At 42.9% G+C, this 23,074-nt stretch overlaps 1 protein-coding gene across 1 annotated transcript in view; it reads right to left on the bottom strand.

Annotated features, from left to right (window-relative positions):
* The window catches only part of LOC124996469 (ephrin-A5b-like), a 70,546-nt gene extending 55,402 nt beyond the window's left edge, over nucleotides 1–15,144 (bottom strand). The window contains exon 1 of the mRNA XM_047569521.1: nucleotides 14,247–15,144. Within this exon, the coding sequence (XP_047425477.1) occupies nucleotides 14,247–14,371 (125 nt within the window). The 5' untranslated portion in view covers nucleotides 14,372–15,144. The remainder of the gene's footprint in view (nucleotides 1–14,246) is intronic.
* Between the last annotated feature and the right edge of the window lie 7,930 nt (nucleotides 15,145–23,074).

Below are 23,074 nucleotides of genomic sequence, written 5' to 3'. Positions count from 1 at the left end.
TGACTCGAGCTCATAGCTGGCTGTAAGATGAGGAACCAGTTAAGCAGTCAGGGCTAAAGGTGATTTTTCTTTTTTTAATTTTTTTTTCTTTTTTCTTTTTTTTAGGGGAAGAACAAAGCTGTGAAGTCTGAGCAGTTCTAATCGCCCTCCTCACATCTGATAGCGGAGCAGCAGCAGCAGCAGCTGGTTAACAAACATCTGGACGCCAGGGTTAGCTGGACGGACGCACGCGGCTCATGTCCCCTCAGCAGCCCAGCTTCCCCGAACGCGCTGAAAACCCGAACTATTTCTGGCTTTTATAGATAATTCATTATATTTTTAAAGTTATAACACTCAAGCCTGTAAAATTTCATTTTCGGATTTGACAAAATACGTTTTGATTAGGTCCAAAATTTCCCCCCTCGTATCAAATGTTCGTAGCCATATTAACAAATTCTGGTTTAACAATCACCACACTGTAATTTAAAGTACATATATTTTTTTCATATAACTATTGCTATACGTTATTAAGAAATTTTGGTATGAATTAATGTTTTTTTTTTTTACAAATTTAGGGGATGGTTAAAACCTTTTTACGGGCTTACAATGGCGATCATTTAACAGTGCCAGCTGTTGCAATTGTGATGCTGTATTAACACAAATATTAGGTGGTCGATTGAACTGCACCACATTTGGGGTTGATTTTGCGATGCGAGTTACGACGTAGTAAAGCAAACTGAACAGATTCACATGCACTGCTATTATCCACTCTATCCACCCCCACCCGTTGTTTACCTGTTTTGACTTCAGTTGTTCTGAAAATTACCACTTATCTGAGGAATCCATGGCGACCATCACAAATGCATTCACACCAATGCGGGTGACCTTTGAAAAACTGCTGCTAGATCAGGTTTTGAAACTAAATATTGGAACGCTGACACAATCTTAAGAGTGATACATTTTGGCCTTGGAAGGCTACAGTTCGGGGAGTTTTGTGTTTCTATAGCAAATCTGAGAGTGGCTTTACAGAGCCCGTATGCAGATGTTATACATTTATAATTCTAGAAGGAAGGCTTCTTGTGGCTATATACTGGCATAATGCGGTATCTTTCCACTTTAAACAAGCTGATTTTTCACTTACTTTTAGCTTATACTGTCATGGATACTACAACCGTGCATGTTTGCCTACGTGTCTCTTTGCCACAGTCCAAACAGACCAGATAGTTGTTGGCATTTCCGTTTGCGTCCCCTAGTATTGAGCAGGCTGCTGCAGCATGACTACAGCATGCAGCATTAGGAGCTTTGCTCCCTTCAGGCAACAGTAATTCTGGGTTATTTCTACCCTGGTGTATCTGGCACAGTTTTGGTTATCGGTGCTCCACGGACCAATGAAACTGAAGCTGCTCCACGGCTCATTGGCTGTCGAGGGGCTATGAGCTAATCCTGATTGGTCACTTTGTGAGGGAACACACCCCCGTTTTTTTTTTTTTTTTTTTCTTCATGGTGGGGGTGTGGTATTTAGGAGGAGGGGGGAGTCCTTGGATCAAATTTGCATATTTATCTATTTTCACTGTATCATGGAGGATTTGTAACCTAATTTTAAAAAAAATAAATTGGCTGCAAATGTCTAAGAAGTGATATTAGCAAATGATATTTCCGAGACCTGTCAGCTGGTGCTTTAGCCTTAAGAGCTGCCCCCAGAAATAATCTATAAAACTATTTTAGCAATCTCAAATTAAACTTTTTACCGATGCAGAGCCTTAAATCTTTTTGCTACGGTTGGAAAAAATAATCCTAAAAATACGTTTTCTCAATGGAAAAGTCGGTATGTGTGTCAAACAGTGGCGCTGCACCACATCTCCCACTACACTGCTGGGTTGCTGGGCAAAATTTAGAACGGGCCTGCCTCCATACAGGAGTGGCTCGGTGGTGGATGGTAAATGCGTGTGACGTCTTAGCCGGCATGTTTCTCTAACCCCCCTGTGTATTGCGTGTCTAGACCTCCACAGCGCTACTTCTGGGGAGACCACGTGACCCAAAGGAACAGTCACAGGACTTCAACAAACCAGGTCTTTTCAATCAATTTCTTCAGCCTTAATTCCAGCCCCGTAGTCAGACAGACTCAAATACGTGAAGCTGAGGGGAAACGACGCAAAGCACCAGCGTCAGTGCCACATGGCTCCATGACGGCTGAGTCCAGATCTGCAAATGGCTGCCCTTCGAAAATATTCAAAGATTTATTTTTTTTTATCCCATGATTGTAAGCAAATAACCATCATAAAACCATAAAAAGTATCAGATTAATATAGTAAACTAGGGTTACATACATTAAACTGATGATAAAAAAAGAAATACCAATATTTTATTTTATTGTTTATTTATTTCTTTTTTATTTACTTTTCTTTTATTATAAAAAAAAAAGCTACTGAACTGATCAAACCTGTATATTTTTAACATAATATTCAAGATTCAGTTCACTTCAGGTTGAGGTCAGTGTGTAGTTAAGTCATTACACACCAGAAAAGTTGAAGAAAAGTACACAATCACATAAAGCAAAATTTTACAAGATACTTATTGCATACATATAATTAGTATATGCTTATTTGTATTCGGTATCGTTCGTTTTAAAATATATAAATTGCGCATATCGTGTGTTTTGATTCTGAACAAAATTTTAACCTAAACCTAAGTTTATGCAAAAAATTGTACGATATAAAAATAGTTTTAAATAATTTTTGTAATTAAAATTTACAATTTAGTATTTTTTTTTCTAAACGCATGATCTAAAAATGTATTTCAGTTATAATGAATGGAAATAAACAATTAACTGTAAAAGGCATAATCTATACATGATGATAGTAAAATGCCGAAGTTGAAGCAGATTCAAAAATCATTACTGATTTAAAAAAAAAAGTCTGATCTTGGTAGATCTAGTTCGTATAAATGATCTTAACTATTTCTATAGCTATAAATGGAATTCATCTAATTAAAATTTAATTTTTTTCTTGCGGATATGTCCGCTATAAAAAAAGAATATCACAATCACTGACAAATACATTATTTTTAAAGCATCACCGCTGCAAGTGGGAAAAAAAAAAAAAAAAGAAAAAAAAAAACAATTAGTGAACTTTTGGTGACCAGGCTTTTGATACTTAAAAAATTCCACTAAAACTTAATAGTCACCTCCATCCAGAGACAGAAATATGAGCAGTGAGCCATAAAGACTTCTGATGGAAACCTAAGCAGCCGGCACACTCAGGAAACAAATAAAACATCTTTATGACTTGGGTTTTATGATCTTAATAGGCACACTCCCGGTCCAGTGGCCTCTAAGTGCTCCGGTGGACAGGTCTGCGTTTCAGAGCCGACTTCAGACACCGGCTACTGTCTGCAGAACCGCGCGGAACGGCACACAACTTACTGTTTTCATTATTTCATGCTGGCTGCTGGGTAATTGAAAGAACACTTTCTCCGCCTGTGAAATTGCAATAAATTCCCATTAGCTGTGACTGATTCTGCACATTAATACACAGAGTATGAAACTAATTGATAAACAAAAAACACTGTGTGTAGCAGTCATGTGGTCTGTTTATTAGAAGATAAGATGACAGAAACAAGTTCTGTAAAGACCGTTCTTTTAGAAAATCCTTGGCTTGAATGCGGTGATTAAACCGCGCAGGCTCCATATTTTCCACTTCACTTCATTGTAGATACCGCACTCCTCGTCAGGAAGTACAAAGTAAGCATTTTCTAAGGGTTATTTCCACTATTCCTTAGATTTTAGAATAATTCTTAAATTAAGTGAGCTTTTACACTGAAAATCCGTTAAATTATCTCAACACACCAGATTTATTTTTTGTCTGCGCTGCTCTTTATCATACATTCTATCATAAAAAAAATTTAAAAAACGTTATTACTGAAAACTGATCCGTCCAGTAAAATGAGACTTCTGGTGATTCATAAGCATTAACTCCTGATCATGTTTGGAATTCGAATGTGTCGTTCGTCATTTTTCTCCTCATTCTTCTTTCTCTTTTATTTTTTTTGTATTTTATTTTACTTTTCTTTTCGGTTAAAAAACTTTACGACAGCCCACAGTGAAACTTTAGGTGAGGCAGGGCTTTATTTTTTTATTTTATTATCTCATTCCCCCTCAGAGTTCGTCGATCTCTTTGAAGTCAGGCGGGCTAGGTTATCTCTGACTTTGTCCCTTTTGTTCAACGGACAATACGTTCTTGTTGGGCCATTAGTTTCTCTTTGTAGGTGCTCGTATAGGTGTGATATCCACCCTGTCCCCGCTGATACCGGAGCCAGGAGAGGAATGCACGACGGGGACAAAGACAGCCTCCTGAGGCCGGCGATACCCAAAAGTGAGTTACAGCATTCCTTAGACTTGTAACCACCACTAAAATGCTTTTTGTTTTAGCCAAACATCAGAACCTGAAGATTTAATACTACACATAAGAAGGCGATAGCAGGTGGCCAAGGCACTAATATTAGTTCTGTCTGATTCATGGGAACGTAGTACTCTGCTCAAGGGGAGAGATCTCATTGGCAGGGAAGAGGAGGGCTGCGATTGGCTGAGGCGGTGACATATTCTGAGTCGAATCAGCGCAGGGACCTGTTACGCCAGATGCCCTCCTCTCGTCCCCTGCAATGTTTGCAGCCCCACGCACGCGATCCCTCGCTCCGCTTGGCTGCACCCTCTCATCGCATTACTTCTGCTATTCTAACTCCTCCATCAATTATGCACTAGAATAACTCAGGGCCCTGATGGAGCCAAGACATAAAAGGGGATCATCAGCGCGAGAGCGAGCAGCTTCTGCCCGCGTGTTCCCACCACGCTGCCTGCGACCAGTGATACGTGCGCCAAAGGTACCAGCCCCACGCAGGGCCGCAGCGGTGGCGCACACCGACGGGGCTGCGCATAAAACAAACGCATCAGTGCTGTGGTGTGTTAGTGGGTCAATCAAACAGGTTTACAGGCTTCACTGTAAACAAGATATTCAGCAGTGGTAAATCTTTACTTTAGCTTCATGGATTGAAGCATAAGCCATGTGCAGAATGGGCCCTCGATTATACAGCCGGTTTCGTACGGGACTCTTTTTTAGGAAGTTTAGTCTAACCTGTTAAGAAAAATTACTTTTTTATTTTCAATTTCCCGGTGGCGTCATATTCTTGACGTGAGTCGGAAAGGTCAAAAAGGTCGTAAACTGTTTTTCAGGTCGCTGTGCCTTCGACCCCGACTGAGCTTTTGTTCGTTTCTAATTTTTCCCAGCGCTCCTCTTTGATTGGATCCAAATTCTGCCTCCATGAGCCCTTCATGCTGAGTGATCCGCTTTAAATCGGATTTAAAATTCTAAATTTAAGGAACTTCCGATATAGCATGATCAATATACAAAATTCTCCATTTGTCAGATATTTACCGTCTATGAATTACTGGTAAATACTCAAAATGATCTCAAATTTTAAGAAAAAAAAGCGTCAGAGCAAAAAGCGCACAAGTCTGAAGCCTGAATCAAAAGACTACATAAGTTACGTATGTTTTTTTGCATTAGAATAAAAAAAAAGAAAATAATACAGACTTCCATGTAACTGATCTGAATTCATTACAGATTGAAATATATATTTTAAGTTCGCTGGCAGATTTCTTTTTTTGCACGTTCAGGAAAATCAGATTTTAAGGACCCAGTGACAGATACAAAAGGCTCCACGAGAAGGGGATTTTTTTTTTTTTTCCCGTAGTAGCTCAGTGTTGGATGAGGAAAGATCAGAAACTGCTCACGTGACTTCCCGGGATTCGTAACCTACTTTTACTCCCTGAAACAAAATGGAGTCAAATTTGGAAAATGGCTGCCTGGTGCTCCCGCTGCGTCGCACACCACAGAGAAAAAAGGCGTAGAGCAGAAGTCAGCCACGTTTATGGAAAGTGTACAGATCTTGGCAGTCTGAGATTTCAATTAATGACCCTGCAACTAAGTCAGCTCGCGCGATGATAAAATACCAAAAACAATTTAATCACAGTCATTCATCACTAAAGTAACGCAGGCCAGGAAAGGATTTGTGAAAAAAAACACAACCTGAAAGAAAAGCCGACATCATGTCGACCCCTCTATTAAAGTCATGGCGGTCCTGACCTGGATTTCTCTTGGTTGCGTGTGAAGGTTTGTCCAGGCTCTATCGTGAGATCACAAACAGCTTTTTTAATATTTCATGGGTCCCAAAGCACCGAGTGTGCTGAAATCCAGCAGGAGGAAACACTTTGAGTTTCAACAGGCCCAAGAGCCACACGAAAGGTCCCGCAAAGTCACACCAAGTTCATGAAACAACAACTGCTCCTCACATGCAGATAAATCACATTTGTCCCGTCAGTGTTTTTTTTACACCGCGGGGGTCTGAAAACAGCCGAACAAAAGAAAAGGGCCTTCTCTGTTGTGGTCCGAAAATCACAGCTTCAGACCATCATCAGATAAAACCTCATACCCGAGTGATTACATCTAAACCAGAGAAACAAAAGCAATTAGACAGCAACAGCAGCGTCTCGCACAAAGGCATATTTTCCTTCGCAAGCGATGTTTTGGATTGTCTCCGCGGCTAAATGAAAAAGAGAAGGGCCATCGTACGTGAAGCTCACACGGCTTCATCACTCTGAATCACGCATGAATCACAAAACTGACTGGAAAAGTAACACGCTCACACATCAGCTTCGCCTAATTTCTTCCAAGATACACAAAAAGCGAAAAGTCAGCAGCCATTTAAAATCAGTCCCAAAGAGAAGGTACGCATACTTCTACTTTCGGGCCTCCCTCCAAAGCCGTGCTGACCCAAATACAGTTCCAGAAACAGTTACTTGGAGGTTTGGCCTCCGCTGTCAGTATGATCACATTTGCTTTTTATCAAGCATACGTCTCTGGCCAATTTACAGTTCAGCTGTAAGTGTGTATGATTTGTACCTACTGCTGTGCCAGTTTTTCCCCTATCCTTCATTTGTCTTAAACAAGAGGAGACAGCAAAGCCTTTCCTGTCAGAATATTCTAGTCACGTAATAAAAAAAAACAATGACATCAAAGCAAACAAGTCTAACTTTTCATTTTAGCTCAAGTCATTAGAAGCTCAACGATTACTGCAAAAGACTGATGATTCCCTGTTAAATTAACTGCTACATGTGATTCTGTCGTCCGCCAGCTTCCAGTCAGTCCTCAGCTCATCATCTGCATCATCTCCACCTTGAAGGACTGATTAAAATGAGCTTTCTGTAATTTTGCTCGTAACTCCGAACAAAAGCACGAAGGGAACCGATAAACCAGTTAAATCACGTAAATGCAACCCTCCCCAGCACAAATCGAGAACGTTCTGCTAAGAACCAGAACAGAGTGAGTTCAAATGTTGCACGAGAACCAAGACAAACGTGTCACGATCGGAGAAAATGCATGAAACAAGTTGACTGGTTTTGGAAATGAGTTCAAGTCATGCTCCTGCACAAAGAAATTGGGTTTAACAACACACATAGAACAGTTTTTATTTTTTTTTAAAGGTTTTACTTTGAATTGTTGTGCCTGAAACTTTTAAAGCAGATCTCGATAAACACTTTCGTCTTCCTTGAGTTTGTGAACATAAACAGATGCAGAGCACCCACTCGGCTATCTCTCATACTTAGCGCTGCCCTGCAAACAGCAGCAGCCGTGCCCAGTCTGTTAGCAGCTTAGTGGCTCTTTAGGACCTTTTTGGAAGCACTTTTTAGAAGCTTTACTGCAGTCATTAGGAGCTAAGGCTGATTAATGTGAATGGTCAGGCAGGGCCTGGCTTTCTGAGGGAAGAACAGAGAGGGGTGAAGGGTCCCACAGGAAGTGTTTTGTGTCTCCACACAAAGGGAAGGCTGACCTCTTAAGCCCCTTAGAGCCTCTCTGCTAATACCCTCACCGGTGCCTACAAAGACACAGGGGATGCCATTTCACCACTCACATTTAAAGAGCGTGCACACACAAAAAAAAAAAAAAAAAAAAAAAGAAGCCCCACCAAGATTAAAACGGCAGAAAAGTGAACCTGTGCAGCGGAGTGAGACTGTGCCAGATTAGGCCTGAAGAGTCTCACACTAACACACCGACTGTTGCGCATATCAAACGCGATGGGGCCAATGTCACGTAGGGTCGGACGCAGACACAATGGATCTTATCTGGTCCCAGGGTCATAAATAAATTTGGATTTCTTCAACAAAACGGTTTGTCAGCCTACTCCCTTTCCTACATTTAAGCATCAGTTTTCCTAACACAATAAATCAATTCCAGACAATTGATTAACGTTGAACAATAAGGGATGCTGGTCCTGCAGTGACCTTTCTAATTCTGTCTACTGTCCAGATAATGAGTTCTAGAAAAAATCTCTAAATTTGTGTAAGATCTCATTCTTCTTTCACTTTAGATGATGCGGTTTCTCGTTCTAAACATCTTTGAAATATGTTGATATTCTCTTGATGTGTTTTGCAAGACATGCATTTTCATTTCTCCCGATTTCTAATCCTACACATATAAACACTTAAAACGAGACATTTTTAACGATTCTTTTCTGCTTTGTTCTCAGTTTTAACAACACTAGCGGTTCCAAACAAATCTTGAAACAAGTCGATGTAACATTCCAGAGACATTTTGCGGAATTATTGTGAATTGTTTGGCTTATTTTGTTTTGTTTCTCTGGAAAATTTGTATAGAAAATTAGGCCAGATCTGGGATTTAAGATTTTATTTCAAAGCACTCTGTTCTTGACCAATGTTTTAGCAAGTAGGCCTAGAGACCTGACCAGATTGTTCCTCTTGAGTTTCTCGCTGATTCCTGAAAAATTCCTGAAAACAACAAACTTTTTAAAATTTTTTTTTTTTTTTTTTAAAAAGAAACTTTTGGTATTACATTAAAAGATGGAGATTGTAGTGATGGAAAATGAAGCTTGCACAGATGTCTTCCTGTAATTTACTGTAACCTTCACAACAACTTGAGACAAATACTGCCGTAAACCAATAAACCCGCCACGCTTATTAGTCGCCTCCAAGTCGGTAGTTTCTGTCAATCACGCCCTAGCAGCCTGAGGCCCTGGTCTTATTAGTCAGAGCGTAGAGGGAGGGCTGGGGCAGCTTCTCTCCGCAGGCAGAGTCGTACAGAGCATGAGGAATGACGGGCGTCTCCACTGGACATCTATTCACCGATTCCAGAACAAGAATGAATCTCACGGCTGTGAACCTGTAGGTTCAGCATTCTTGACTACATTGTGTAAGGTATGACTGATTAAAGCACGCAGACTGGTCGGAAACTGACATGATCTGAGAAACTGAATATGGGAGATTTCCCTTTCTGAGATGTGACGCACTTTCATACCATCGGAGGAGACGGAAGAGCTGTGACTTTGTAATAAAACGGAAGGTAAACCTCGGATAAGAAGGCCACCATGCCCATTTTATTGCTAGTTTCTGGAGCCCCTGGTGCAGGAAATCACATTACTCAGATCCCTTTGATGCTTTTTGAGATCAACACTTCCTCAGGGTGGAAACTCAGGTTCTGACCCCACCCTGGGACTCCGAGGCCCGGACACTCTTCCCTTGTTGTAGCCTCTGGCCTCTTGTGAGGAAGTTTCACTCACCCCCACAAATGTGTCATCCCTCCTAATAGAACCCCCACCTTTCTCTCGCCCCACCTCAGATAACATATGCACGCTCTCAACTACCACCTCTCCCATCTCCCCGTTCTCCCAGTCTGCCTCTGCATACCTAAAAGCTGGCTATGGGCCGCTGAGTGTGAGCAGAACAATAGCGGCCTTTCAGGCGGTCTGCGCCGGCACTGGGAGAGGGCTGCGGTCCTGAGACCCAGTCAATATTTGGACGTGGTTGCCTTTTTGTGTCCGTTTTTAATCCAAGCGGAACCGAGCGGCAGGGAGCCGGGGAAAAGCCTGAGAGGGGAAAGCGAGGGTAAACACTGGGAACAATGCAAATGGGGCAACTCACAATGCCACTGGGAAACTATCACAACATCGGCTCGCCACCGAGAGAAAAATTGAACATTGTTCTTTAAGTGGAGATTAAAAAGAGAGCAGTGCAAGAAAAGCAAATAGCGGAGGTCATTCTGCTATGAGGAGAAACGTGAACGAGGAGTTTCCTGAGCTTATTACCTCCACAGAACAACAACCGTAGCTAAGCATCCATAGTGCAGTGAAAAGGACAAACAGTATGTGGATCATCAGAGGTCTTGTAAGCGAGTACTGAACATGAAAACAAGCCACTGCAAAGATTCTTTGATTGTCTTATGGGGAAATATGTTGCATCTGCTGTAGAAAGCTTTGGATGGGTTTATCTGGGATTAAAGGAAGCCCCTGGGGTGACAGTGCTCTCCCTGAATGCTGGAATCCCTCTCTCCCCAGCTGTCAGGTCGTTAGTCCCACCCAATGAGGCTCTTTGATGACGAGGGGTATCAGTTTCCATGGCGTCTGAGACACAAACAGCTTGGGAGATTAGGGACGGAACCCGGTCCTGATTCTTCGCTGATCCCACCTATCAGCAACAAATAAACACCTTGGGCAAAGGCAGTGCCTGCGTGCGGACCATATGGACCCGGGTGGGCTTTAATGAAGCAGCTAAATAGCTGGTGAGCGGGGAATTCACTAATAGCTCCTTGTCAGAGCAGCAGTAAATACTCGACTCTTACACTTTATTCCATCATTTGGTTACTGACACAGCCGGCGAAGCTGACAAGCAACATCTGTGGCTCATTTTTCTTACATGAGCTTTTCCACCGCAAATTGCCACGGCTTTTGTTTTCCGGGTTCTGATTTCTTGCCTGGGCTTGGTGATCCCTTGGTGCCGCTCTCTTACGGAGCCTATATCAGAGACAGGCTTCAGGAGCTGTCGCTGATATTCCTTCATAGAGCCCACACTTTTTAACACTTGTTTTAATCATTTTATTTAAGACATACTTTGAGAAGTCATAACTAAAGACTTTATCAAAGGTTAACATGTCACATGTTAACACTACATTTATAATGTAGTGTTTATAACATAAAAGGACACGTTTTACAAGGTTTATGAGTAGCAACTAGTGTTAACTAATGGTTAATAAATATGTCTTTAGTAAAAATTTTAAATTAGACGTCATCTCGTAGTTAATTTTATTCATAAAGTCTTGTCAAGTCACAAATTAGTGTACAACTAAACTTTGTTTTTGGCTTTCTCGGTCATAAATTTCTCAAAAGCCATCATGTCTATGAATATAAATGTTCGTGACTGTATAATAAAAGGTTCTGGTGCTAAAATATTCCATCTAGTCTTCAGCTGTAACTGTGAATAACGATGTGAATTAATATAAATAGGATAAGTGCAAAATTTACTGCCATTTCTCATAAAGGAGGAGGCTGAACTGTTGAGCAGACGGGGAACACACGAGTGTCTCGGGCGGCTTCCTACATATCTTTAAAATTTTAAAAGTTACGATTAATACTACTACATCCATATGAATTAACTTCTATTTGCAAAGTACGGTGTGTCAAAAAAAAAAAAGTGCTGAAAATAGAAGCCTTGTCACAGAGTGCTGCGTTCACAGCACTCGGATACGTCACGAAACAGTTTTCTACGTATTTTATGCACAATCTTTTTTTAGTTAAATTCTGGCTTTTATGGCTTTTTATATCCAAATTAGGAGCATTCCCTGAATTTCCCAGACACATCCCAGCTTATGTGAACAGCTTACACACATGCGTGCGCGACACCCACAGATTAATAGACACACTGTGAGTAAACTCACTGAGCAAAACACAAATGATTTTACTGCAGCCTCTACGCCGAGGAAATGACTGTTGACTGATATATACCAAAATGCCACAATTATTTGAGGTCTTTTCAGTTATTTGGGGGGGGATTTGGCACGAACAAAAATAACTATGAATCTTCATATCAATGCCTTTCTAACACGGCTCCCTGCTGCTGGAGTTCCTTTTAATTTCATTACGTGGCTTATACAAGCGTAGCTGCTCGCTGTCACCGTGGAAGCCTTTCAAACTCCAGGAAAAGCTGAACCATCCTCGCGGCTGTAAATCCCTCCTGCATTGCTCCAGGTCCTGCTCATCTGAGCCTAATCAGCATCAAGCATCAGCGCAGAAAGATGCTTCCTTGAGATCAAAGCACCACAAACACCTTTATCTAAATTGCAAAAAAAAGGGGGCTCCTTTCAGCACCTTTGAAACAATAGAAAATCATCAAAATGTCAACACATTTCCATTTTTCACGACTCACTTCCCATTCCAATTCCAGGGCTCCTGTAGGGGATTTCATGAATGGCTGAGTATGGACTGCTGCTCCCGATGCCATTTTTCCCCACTTTGGTCAAATATGCAGCAGAGACGGCAGAAGAGGGGGGTAAGAGAGCTCATCTGGAAGTTGGGACTGTACCGCAGCAGGTTCCCAGGGCTCCAATACTGAGTATGGTTACATTAAACAGCGGGGATTCAGAGCCCGTGAGCTTGTATGGAATACTGTTAGGTTCTGCCGCGGGTCAGGGGGCCCCCGGGCTTCAAACACGGCCCTCTTCCCTCTTTTACATTATACAGCCTGGGTCAGGTTTAGATTAAAGTCATGAATGAGAAAAGGAGACAGTCATTTAGAGTTACTCATTTATTTAGCCTCCATTCTGTCGAGACAAAGCCGAGGCAGGGTGCCGTGCCGGGGCCGTCATCGGGCCCCCACGGCCAGCGGTACTGCCCCGGTTTTGACCCTGACAACGGTCCCCTCTGTGCTGCTTAACCCACGGCTTGCCTGGTTACTACCAAGTGTGTGACCTCAGCATGTGTGGATCTCTCACAAGACCGGGCGCCACGCTGTGCCTTGGCCGCTGTTGAAATACCCCTGTGTACCCCCTTATTGTTTGCCCCAGCGTGGGCCGGGAGAGGGGCAGAGAGGGTGGAGGAGACACTTGGACGAGGGAACATGGAAACCAAGAAACCAGACTTGGGAACTGCTTGAATGCCAAGAGGGGAAGAAGAAAAAAACAACAACCTACAGCCTGTGAGCAGGACAGAGAGCTGTTATCAGACTCACATATCTATCTGTTAGCGGAGCAGGATCTGCATCCGCTGCCTTTCATGTCACCACCACCGCGTTTGCATTTATATCATTAACATATTGTCGGTTAAACTGACCCCGAGGCAAAATGTGTTCAAAGCCAAACAGCAGCCTCGATATGTGTTTTGACTGCAAAGCCCAACAAACCAGTTCCTTGTGCCTGAGCGAATGCTCATGTGAAATTTGTTTTGTGTTTTTTGACTCATGCCGAAACTCCAGGCTGCTGACACACAAGTGAGGACAAAGTATTTCTGCTCAGCTGAAACAAAGTGACAGACACTCATTATAACAGTATGTGCTCAGGTGCCAAGAGAGACGCACTGAGTCACCAAGGGAGGTGCCCTGACACACACCAGGACATTTAGACGGAGAGATGTCACATTAGTAACAGAACTAGGAGTATCTGTGCACCATCACCCAGGAGTTTTGGCAGGAAAACACATTTGTGCACTGCAGCTTTTCAGTTAAGCTATGCAACAAATGACACTTAAGCAGCGCGTTCAGAGCCAATCGGTGTATTACTGTGACAGATCAATAATCAACCACACAGACCACGCACTGACTTGAAATATCTACCAACCTGCCATGGCACAGACACTACTCTGCCTTTTCTAATCGCTGTCAGAAAAGTGGTGATTCAGTTAAAGCAACAGCCTCAACTCAGCCTGGTACACTCCTACCAGCGCCTCTGTATGACACTTGAATACAACCTGGATGTAAAAACAAACACTGAGCATTAATGTGTAATAGCGCGTAATGGTGCGTAATAGCAAGGAGCATGTGAAGTGAGGATTACGCACAGCTGATTAGGAGGAAGCTTAAACTGCAGTCATCACAACTCTCCATCAATAAGTACAAGGTTGTAGTTATGAGCGAAACGTAAACATTAATTTAGTCAACCACGAGTCTGCTTTAATGATGGTGGCAACAGAACGTAAATATTACCTCATGATCTGAGCTGCTGTGCTTCCTAAGCGGGGCTATCTTGATTTTAAACACGTGTGGTGCCACACATAAAGCTCGGGGTGTTCTGATTAGACTACACATGCAGTCAATCAGCGACTAAATTGCCGTAAAGTGGTCGCAGAGTGCAGCTGCAATCGGGCAAAGTCGACGGTGTTAGTATCGGCTCTTCAGCGGGCGAGTCTCTGCGCGGTAGCGGGCACGCGGGTTCACTCACCTCGGGTTGGTGCGGTTCCAGAAGACGGCGTAGCGGTCGGACACCACCTTGGACGCTGGGTCCTGGCCGTACACGCACACCCCAATGATGAGGATGAGGAAGAGGATCATTTCCACCTGCGGCATGTTTGCTCTGGAACTCCGATGAAACAAAATCGTCCTTAAGTCCTTTTTTATTTATATGAAAAAAAAAAAAAAAAAATAAAAAAAAAAAAAAAATGATGAATATAGTGAAGGGTGATGAGAAGGGATCTCAGTCCAGCTCAGGCTTTTTATTCCCGAACAGATGTGGCTCCTTCCTCGGTGTTTAACAACATTTAAGCTTGAGTGTCTTTCTCTTTCTTTTTTTAAAAAAATAGCGAGTCTGAATCCAGTCTGTGTTTGGCAGACTTCTCTACATTAAACGAGTAACTTGGTCAAATGAAAACAATATTTTAAAAACGCTAAAAGTCGCGAAATCAAACAAAATTCTGATTCGGCCACGGACAATTTTCCTCCGACTCAGCTCCGCTCCGCGAGCACTTTCTCCAACTCGCGGTGAAATTTACTAACAGGAGGCGACGTTTCGTGTGCAAAGGAAAGACGCGAAAATCAGAGAAGAAGTGCTCCTGAGCAGCAGCGCAGTCCCCGTTCAGCTCGAGGTCTGTCCTCCTCCGGTTCGCCGTGGATCATCGAGAGGACTCAAACCGCCTCCGCCGGCTGCCCGAGCGCTGCTGGTCCAGCAGAAAACAAACCTCACCGCCGCGCGTAAACGCACAAGATCTCTGGGTTGAACGTCCCCTGACGAGCTGTTCCGCCACGTAACCGAGAGCGCACGGGAGGCGGTGTTGTGAATCTGGGGGTAGCAAACCAAGTCAGCGGCGCTCTTGCTCCTACTACCATGCTGCTCTCCCGGACCAACCCCCCTCCTCCTTCAGACCCAACGCCACCCCCCAGCTCCCCCCCCCCTCTCTCTCTCTCTCTCTCTCTCTCTCTCTCTCCTTTCCTCCCTCCTACTGTGCCAGGCGCTGCACACTTGAAAAAAAAGCTCGTCTGTGACAGTTAAGGCTGAGACACTTTTTAGTCTCAGATCGTCTATCTGATTTCTTGCCTGGACTTGGTGATCCCTTGGTGCCGCTCTCTTACGGAGCCTATATCAGAGACAGGCTTCAGGAGCTGTCGCTGATATTCCTTCATAGAGCCCACACTTTTTAACACTTGTTTTAATCATTTTATTTAAGACATACTTTGAGAAGTCATAACTAAAGACTTTTTCAGATCGTTTATTTTCCCAGAGGAAACGAAGAAAGACGCAACAATGATTCCCCAGCTTTGCCTTGTTGAAACTTTGCGATGGAGGTATTTCCCAGAGCAGACGAGTTCACTTAAATAAAGGCATCACAGCCTCATACAGTAAAAGACAGTTTTGCTCGCCGCATTGTCGGCCACCCCAATGAAGTTACGCAAGTGGAACTTTTAGGTGCAGGCGCTGCGGCATTGTTTGTTATTGCAGATACTTCTTGCAGTGTACAGTTTCGCGGCTGCGCGCAGTCTCATTGGCTTGGGTTTTGAATGACGGGCGTTCCTCTTACAAAAACAACATCCCTTCTCCTAGTGGGGTATCTGCGCTTCCCAGACCCGCAGACGGATCCCGCGTGGTTTTATAAACAGCGCTGCTCAACGGGCCACTTTCACCGGTTGAACTTTTTTTTTTCATTAAAAATAAAGCAGTCGTTATAAATCCTGTCGAAATTTTACTTTCTGTTTAAAACTCTCATACAGCTTCGCTCGAATGTGATAAGGCGGACTCCAGTTTACAGTTTACCGTGGAGGCGTCTTTAAATGAGTTTACTGAATTATTTTTCCAGGAAATAATCCTCTTGTAACATGCCTTGCCCCTCAACAGGATTCAGATGATTTCAATACATGTCTTTCCCCCAGCGAGCCTGCTCAGGAACCAGTAAAAAAAGTCTCAAGTATCTCTCTTGGCAGAGCTTTTATTTCCTCGGTCGAACAATATTTCCATTACGCACTAAATAACCGAAAAAGTCGAATAATTTATACCGAAAACAAATGAAAACCTACTTGTTTGTCCTTATTTTAGTTTACTTTTTTCCATCGCTATACATTTATAGAGGAGACTATAAATCCTAACAGGTTTCAGTGATGTGGACGTACAGTGTGCTCTGTGGTGGTTTGGGCTCAGGAGCGCCATGTAGCGGTGACCGTGGGGAAAGCTTCAAACGGTCAGGTTGCACAGTGTGTTGTGTTTTTGGGGTGTGGGGATCTATAGCATGCTCAAGTAGGAGCAGGTTAAAATAAACTATTCGTAATTTCACATTGTCCAGAGTACATGAACCTCAGCTCTCGGGAGGAGTTGGGAGGTTGTCCATTAGCGAGTCAGAGAGACAGGGCTCAGCCTGGTAGCTGAACTAATCCTCATTATAACAACAGTACCACTGAGGAAGCTGGTCTGGGCTCAACTGGAGGATTGTAAACTTCACTGAGACACTAAACAGTCTGTGCTGCTGCTCCTCGGGCTGCGGCTCACAAACTGCCTGATTTATTCCACCTGAAAAGACCTGCTAAACTCCGTCTCACCCGGTTCACAGTTCCTCTCCATCTGTTTAGCCTCTGATGCCGCAGTGTGTAAAGTTATTTTAGAAGCTACTTGGAGTTTCTCACACCACAAAAATTAAATAGTCTCGTATATGCAGCAGTTTAATAGAGGGGGTAGATATTGCTTTTCACGTGAGGATTTTCTTAAGGATTTTACCAGGCTGCAAGCTCTGGCTGCAAAATTAGGTAAAATCGTAGAAAAAAAGGACATTGTGTAGATGTCATGCCATATGGACTACAATTTATATCAAATCAAATATTGTCTTTGGCTATGGGCCGAGCAACACAGTGACTAAGTGGTTCACACGGCCCAGACAAAGAGAATTTGGTAGGTTTGTGCACAACAAAGACCTAAAATGAGCCGAATTCTCCAAGTGCTCATGTTTGTTTGCTCAACTGTTTTAGCTAACTCTGTGTGTCTGCCATATGGTGCTCAGTAGGTAGACTGTTATAATATCTTCTCGCTTACATAGTTGAGCATTTTTCCAGGAATACTGCTCAAGCAGGTGGTTGAGTTAACTATGTCAGATTCCTCCATTGGCCCTAACCTCTGTTAGAGGTTTTATTCAGAACTTGTGCTATCTGACCTTTGCCATTTTCATACACCTGTCCTTCTTTGGAATGATCCCATTTATAAAAGGCCCAGAAACTAGCCTCTTAATGTACAGATGTGCTGCAATCAAAATGCAGCAGTGTCAGTTCAAATTGTTGCTCTGCACTGACCATGATACCTGGGTATCATATTACTCCAGAAGAGCAATAATGTAAATAAACATCTCTATTGTTGTGTCTGTGTTTCTCAGTAACAACAGATAACAGCACAGTCACAAAGAAAAAAACAGCATTACACCCTAACACCAGCACTGAGCATGCTGGGAGTCAATTATAATATGAAGAACAGGATTATTTTGTTGTTATTTTTGAATTTTTACACCGGAACACTATTAAAACAGCAGCTTGATGAGAACAAGTGAGCGTAAAACTTAATTAAAAGAAATTAGGGAATTATACAGGGTGTAGTGCAGTCTCAAGGCGTGCGTTTAAAGCTGAAATTACCTCAGATTGTCTCTGCCCTCTTTGTATTTTTTATTAAAGTGAGTTCAGGGTGTCTCCTTCTTGAATTGTACTTAAGGGAGAACACATGGTGGAAATGCTTGGCGCTATGAGGCTTCAGCCGTGGCTCAAGGCAATGTGAGCTTTAATATTGAACTGAACTGAAGTTAAACTGACTCGTGTTCACAGCGCGGCATTGGAGAGGAACGTTCGGGAAGGAACTCACTGGATTTCAGTGCAGCAGATTGATTGTATCACCCGTTAATCTTGAGGTCCTAACCATATCCCAGGACCTAGGGTTAGGGTTAGGGATAGAATAGAATAGAAAACCTTTATTTGTCCCTCAGTGGGGAAATTGCAGTTTGCAACAGCATACATAGTGCAGAAAAGTAACAAGAATAAAGAATTAGCAACTGAGATCAAATCTCTTCACACCTGAACTAAAGAAACAAGCTTGATTTTACTTGTAGTCTGTCTTTGTAAAACGCCTCTATGTGGTCTTAACTGTACCAGAACCACCTGAACTCTCCAAAAATAAAATGAAGAAATGAAAATAATGTAACCACAGACATGCACCTGCTGCACACTGTGAATCCTCAAATCACGGGCCTGGCGCTAACTCGAAGGCACATGATCGTGTTCCTGTGGGCTTTGTTTACAGTAAATCAGCTTCACACCGTGTTTGTTTGGGTGCAGCGGTGAAGTCACTGCATGTGTAACGGGCATGAATGCGTGCATCTTGCAAACTCATCAACGTATCAATGTGCGTACAGAAAACGGCGGGTCAAGTGATTTGCATGTGTGTTTGCGTGCTTGAGGTTGTGCTTTGTGTGTGTGTGTGTGTGTGTGTGTGTGTGTGTGTGTGTGTGTGTGTAAACCAGGCTGATGATCCACCTCACCCAGGCAGACTAATCCATGAGCTATAATCACCTCATCTCCCCAGCTAAAGTGCCTGTCCTACTTCATTTACGCCTGATATACGTCTGTGTTCCCCCAAGACAATGGAGTCATTATAAATTAGGGTCAGTGGGGCTGCCAGCACAACACACAGCATCCCAATGTGTCTCACGAGTCGACCACACACTACACACTCCAAGGAATGAGCTTTCTATGTGATTCGTACTGTATATCACACACAGCTTTACCACCTGAAACTAAATCACAGTCACGCTCCCATATGTGGCGAGCAAAGCAGTGGCGAGAGCTGCCCGTCGGTCCAAAAGAAAAAAAAAAGATTTCTGTTGTTTATGAATGCAGTGCACCATCAATGTGTCACCAATGGTTTATGCTGGGACAGGAGCGTTAGAGCACCCCCCAACAACCAGTCTTCTTCCATTAGCAGCTGGTAAACAGACTTTAATCACGTTCTGCTCCGTAAAGAAAAATCCATTTCAATATTCCTGTCTTGCAACTGAAGAACTAAACAAATTGCTTTTTTATTACAAGTTAAACATTCCCTGTATATGCAGTAGCCGCCGGAGTTACATGCTCAAAACTTCCCTGTATATTAATATGATTTGTTAAAATCCAATAAAAACTGTAGATTTTTTTTTTTGCTAGTCTATACTCCCTCCCCATCTACCCACCCACACACACACACACACACATGCTCCACACCCTCCATATATACACACACATACACACACTACACAGGCACACGCACACTCACATCCATATACACACTAAAAGTTGTTGAGACATGGCAGGGCACTGAGGCTTGCGGCAACTTGTTATATTTTTCTCATATTTAAAATTTTTTTTTTGTGAGATTTGCTGGTTATTCTTTGACTTTGTGTCTTAAAACTCACGCAAACTGGAAGAGCACAAATCATTTAATGGACCGTGTCTGAAGGCGGGGACTGTTGTGCTTGAAAGACAACCTCTGCCTTCGTTTCTCACCTCCCCGCCCCCGGGTTGAATTGTTAGTTTTGTTAAGTGGCAGAAATTGCAAAGAAAGCATGATTAACGTTTATTTGAGTTTTTAATATTCAGTCAAAACTACCATGAATTTGAGCCTGACACTGGCCGCGTGCAGTACTATATAACACACGGCCACCTTCTGGTGTTACTTAGACCATTGAAAGGAATGTTAAAAATGGGACATCATTTTACTGAACCCGTCAGAGTTTGCTAGCCGATCGGACCACTTATTTTCATTTCCTTCAGTCTGTCAGCTTTAAATCAACTCTGAGCTTCATGTGAGCTTTTCTGTATTTGGACTCTCTAAAACAACTCACAGCTGCACAGGGGACACTAAGTGGGTGTCCAATTACTTTTGAACCCTTTTGAATTTTGGGACAACCTGCTAAAAGGGCTCCCATACGGTTCTTCCCATCCTAATGTAAACCTGCTGAAATGAAAGCCGAGACTTGGCACTTTCTAATATAGATTGTTTTCTTTCATCTAAAATAATGTGTCTAAGAAAAACAAATCACACTTTCTGATCTATAAACACATTTGTAAATGTTCCTGACAGCCCAGTGAGAGCTCTGGTTATGTAGCAGTTTGTTTTATAAAAATCAGTTTCCACATCACGCCCCATACAAAGTGCCCTCTAGTAACAGTGCAGCGGAAAATAATTAATGTCTGGTGGCGACCGCGTTCGCAACTTCGGGTCTGCTTGCTTTCAAAAAGGCTTTCAAAAAAAAAAAGTGTTCAGGTCAGCCACAGTTATTGGAATAAATTGGGCATTAGATTCAGATTAATGAGTCACGCGCTTCCTTTTCTTTTTCTTCGCTTCCTTTTGCTTTCACCTCTTTTTCTCTTCCCCTTGTTTCCAACTGCTTGTGATGCTGTTGCCATCCCCTCATGGAAAAGTAAATGTTTATCTCTCCCCCAAGGGAGCGGTTTAGTCCGCTGGCTCTCCTTCTTCATCGCTCTGTCGAAAACTCCACCATGAACCCTCCCAGCTGGCCTCGCATGCTGCTCCGTGCAGGATTTAGATGTTCGCCTGAGAAGAAGAATAGCCTCTAATAAAAGATTTGGCTGGGGCGAAAAATATACAAATTAAGGTGAAATAGGAGTTGAGAGAGGGCGGGCGGCGGGGTGTGAGAAAGACGCATGATGACAGGTTGACTCAGGCCCAGTAAGATGTGGGAGGTCTTAGTTATTCCTGTTGAATCTGCACTTGTAGGTCTGTGTGTGGCACCTGGTTGAACTCTTTTGTATACATGACCTCTGAAAACACAAATACACAAACTCACACTTGCACACAAAAGCCTGTGAGTGTGTAAACTCACACGAACGCTTGCACACACAGACGCACCTCACGTGCTTTTATGGAGGAGGGAAAAAAAAAACGTATCTCTATCCATGTTTTCATAGTGATGTTTCTCTGCATGTAGGTAAGTAATGTCTGTGACCCATGGAGCCTGCCCTGCTTAAAGTCATTCAGACTGAGGACTGCTGACACTGGAATGCCAGCTATGTTGGTTGGGGGGGGGGTTCTCCCCAGATTTGTACATTTATACCAGCACAGAGGGTGATGGAGGGGTGGTGCCTATTCTTTGTAGCCTTAACCCACATATATTTTTGCCACAGTGGGACAGAGTCATGCCTTATTTTTGTGCCATTGTCACACCGCTGTTGTATTTGTGTGGCTGAAATTCCTCTCTGAAACAATGTGCTTCACTGTTGGAGCACGTTCACCCATACCTCTCCATCTGATCAGCACAAGTGCCTCAGTTCGACCCAAGTACCTCAGTCTATTCTACCAGATTCTTCCTGTACACTTCCAATACAAATATCCCTTTAGACGACTTACAAAGCACTCAGATTGACTTTCTCGTCAGGTCAAGAGCCTCTCTCGTTAACCAATCTGTGGTTGTGTTCAACCAATATGTTGCTCTGGTAAAGGGTCCAAGTGGTCAACCTGGGCATGCCCCGCTTGTTAATCAACACGCACATCTTTAGTTGACTTATTGGTGGTGTTTATCCTCACACCGTAAAGCAGCATAGGTCTCTATTCAGGTCAACCCAATAAACTTCTGGTCATCCAAAGTGCTCTGGTGTTCACACATCTTTGATTGGCCAAAGGACGCCACTAGCTTCGTAACTAGTCTTGAAAATCACAGAGCCTCCAATTGATTATCAAAATGTATTTGTCAGCACTCACAGATGTTCCTATTTAAACCCCAACCCCCCACCAGTCTTTTAGGACTGAAGAAGTTACTTGGATGAGTGGGGAAATGATCTTCAAGGATACCCTACCAGTCCAGTTTTGAATATACCGTGACCTGGATCAGATCAAACAATTTTGCCAAAGCACCCATGCTGGTTGACTGAAATGAAAAGAAGTTTACGTGTTGGACCAAAGCGACCGCACAGGCCCGTGTAGTGAATTAAAATGCCACTTTTGACGACCAACAACTTTGGGTCAACTAGTGCCGTTTTAGTGAGTCCAAATTCTTTCCAATCAACTTGACTATAAACCCACCCATATAACCCTTATAGTGAGTATGGCTGCTGCCCATGTGGTATCTAGGCTGGTCAACCAAATTGCCTCTCTGTTTAAGTGCTCTGGCAGTTGATTAAAGTGTCCCTTGGTACAACTTTTATTTGAACAAAGCTGCCATTTTAGTGAATCCAAGTACCAAAATAATTAAGCAATATTTTCCCCTAACACTTTTCAAGTCAACTTAGTGCCAGGGCCATGCCAAGAGCCATTTTAATAATTGCTAGATTCCTTTGAGCTTGTGACAGAAATAATCCTTATAATACCTGTGGGACTAGAATGAGGTGCCCATTTTCCTTTCTCCTCTTGGCACTTAGAGATTCTGAGCATGGTGCTAAGGTAAGCAGGACTGAGCCAGTTAGAGTCAAAGCATACTGCTCCAAAGACTAAACGAGAGGGTGTCATCCGAATCGAAGCAAAATCTGCCTCAGGGAGCCATGCACTGTGGAGTCAAAGGTCCAGCGCTGATCTGCACATTGATCTTCCCTTATTGCCCTTTCAATCAATCTACTCAGTCCCATTCTCATAACACAATTTTGTCAGGCTGAAATTAGCTTATTTCTAAAGCCGCAGGAGCCTCCATTAGATTTGGGAAGAGGAATAAAGACAAAGTGGAAAATTGCTAAAGAGATTTACTTATATTGAAATGTATTTTTGTCCAAGTGGCCTGGCCCAGTCCTCGCCCCTCTCTTGGAAAACATTTTGTACAGTACAGTATGTGGAAC

Source organism: Mugil cephalus, chromosome 19, assembly GCF_022458985.1.
Source record: "Mugil cephalus isolate CIBA_MC_2020 chromosome 19, CIBA_Mcephalus_1.1, whole genome shotgun sequence".
In the NCBI taxonomy this organism is placed as follows: Eukaryota; Metazoa; Chordata; class Actinopteri; order Mugiliformes; family Mugilidae; genus Mugil; species Mugil cephalus.
The sequence above is the reverse complement of the archived record's forward strand: the minus strand, read 5'-3'. Positions and strand labels throughout refer to the sequence as shown.